At 34.1% G+C, this 1,233-nt stretch overlaps 1 protein-coding gene across 1 annotated transcript in view; it reads right to left on the bottom strand.

Moving 5' to 3' along the window:
- LOC119587757 (E3 ubiquitin-protein ligase Nedd-4-like) overlaps positions 1-1,233 on the bottom strand; it is a gene marked incomplete in the record, with an annotated part of 51,583 nt that overhangs the window by 44,143 nt on the left and 6,207 nt on the right. Inside the window, 2 exon segments of the mRNA XM_037936443.1 lie at positions 361-399; positions 586-676. Coding sequence (XP_037792371.1) covers positions 361-399; positions 586-676 — 130 coding nt within the window.

Genomic DNA, 1,233 nt, shown 5'->3' on the forward strand with positions numbered 1-1,233 from the left:
GATGCTATATATGCCATGGGGACATCCTAACCATACCTAACAAAAACCACGAGGAATAGGAGGAATTAAATGAAGTTTATAAAGAACATATATAACTCAATAAAGGCACTGCAACAGCAAGACAAGAAAATGAGGAAAAATGATAAATTGCATGAGCTGTGAACACTACTATACACTATGTCTATGGCTGAAGAACAAAATTTTTGACAGACTCTGCAGTGATCCCTTCCAATATGTATGTGCACTGCAACAGCCATTTACCAGTTATCTGAATAATCACAAATCAGAGAAGGGCTTGGTCCAGACCCCTTCAGTTGAACAGTATTTTATAGGAGACCATTTGAGTATCATTACACTTACTCTAAATATAAATTCTTCATCCCAACGTGGGTTTAATGTCTGAAAGTAAAAAAGACACAATTATAACGAGAACGATATTAATGATGCACGAACATTGTATCTTCACAAGTTACATATATATAACAATACTGAACCATAGAAAGAGTACAAGCTATTATTCAATTTCATATACATTTGTATGTTCATAAGCGTTTTTTCTTGGAAAGGTGGCTTATGAATCGTTACCTTTTTCTTTTTTTTGGTGAGAACGCAGTCAACGACATCATCACCCCCATTAGATGTGATATTTACTAATTCAATTTTTACATATGGGTCACTGAAAAGAGAAGAAAGAATCATATCAACAATTGTGAAATATGATAACAATGACCTACAAGGGACATCTCTCTCTTTAGAAAAAAGAAAAAGAAAAAGAATGGAAGAAAAAACACATATATAATATAATGTATATAATGTTCTGTACAATAATGCTACATACCAACAACATGCCAATTAATCTCAACTTTCACAAACATCAACATTTCTCATGCATTTATGTGCCAATAGGCTATAAAACAAAAGATCTTGGGGCTGATATGAACTGTCAAACCTGTACTATTACCAGAAATTTGTGCAACTGCCTCTGATATCTGACTCTGGATGAAACTAATTAATTAAAGATATCTTTTTGTGAGTTTACTACTCATGTGTAGATTGCATATGCACAGGTCAACACATCACCTCCACTCTCTATACAACGTACATGAAGTGAGATAAACATTTAACTTTGCTCACTATAACACTCTCACCTTGCTCTGTACCATGTCCTGAAACCTGCTCTTACAATCCTTTTAATTTTTACAGTGAGAGAGAGGTAAAAAAAAAGGGGGGGGG

This window comes from Penaeus monodon, chromosome 23, assembly GCF_015228065.2.
Source record: "Penaeus monodon isolate SGIC_2016 chromosome 23, NSTDA_Pmon_1, whole genome shotgun sequence".
Lineage (NCBI taxonomy): Eukaryota > Metazoa > Arthropoda > Malacostraca > Decapoda > Penaeidae > Penaeus > Penaeus monodon.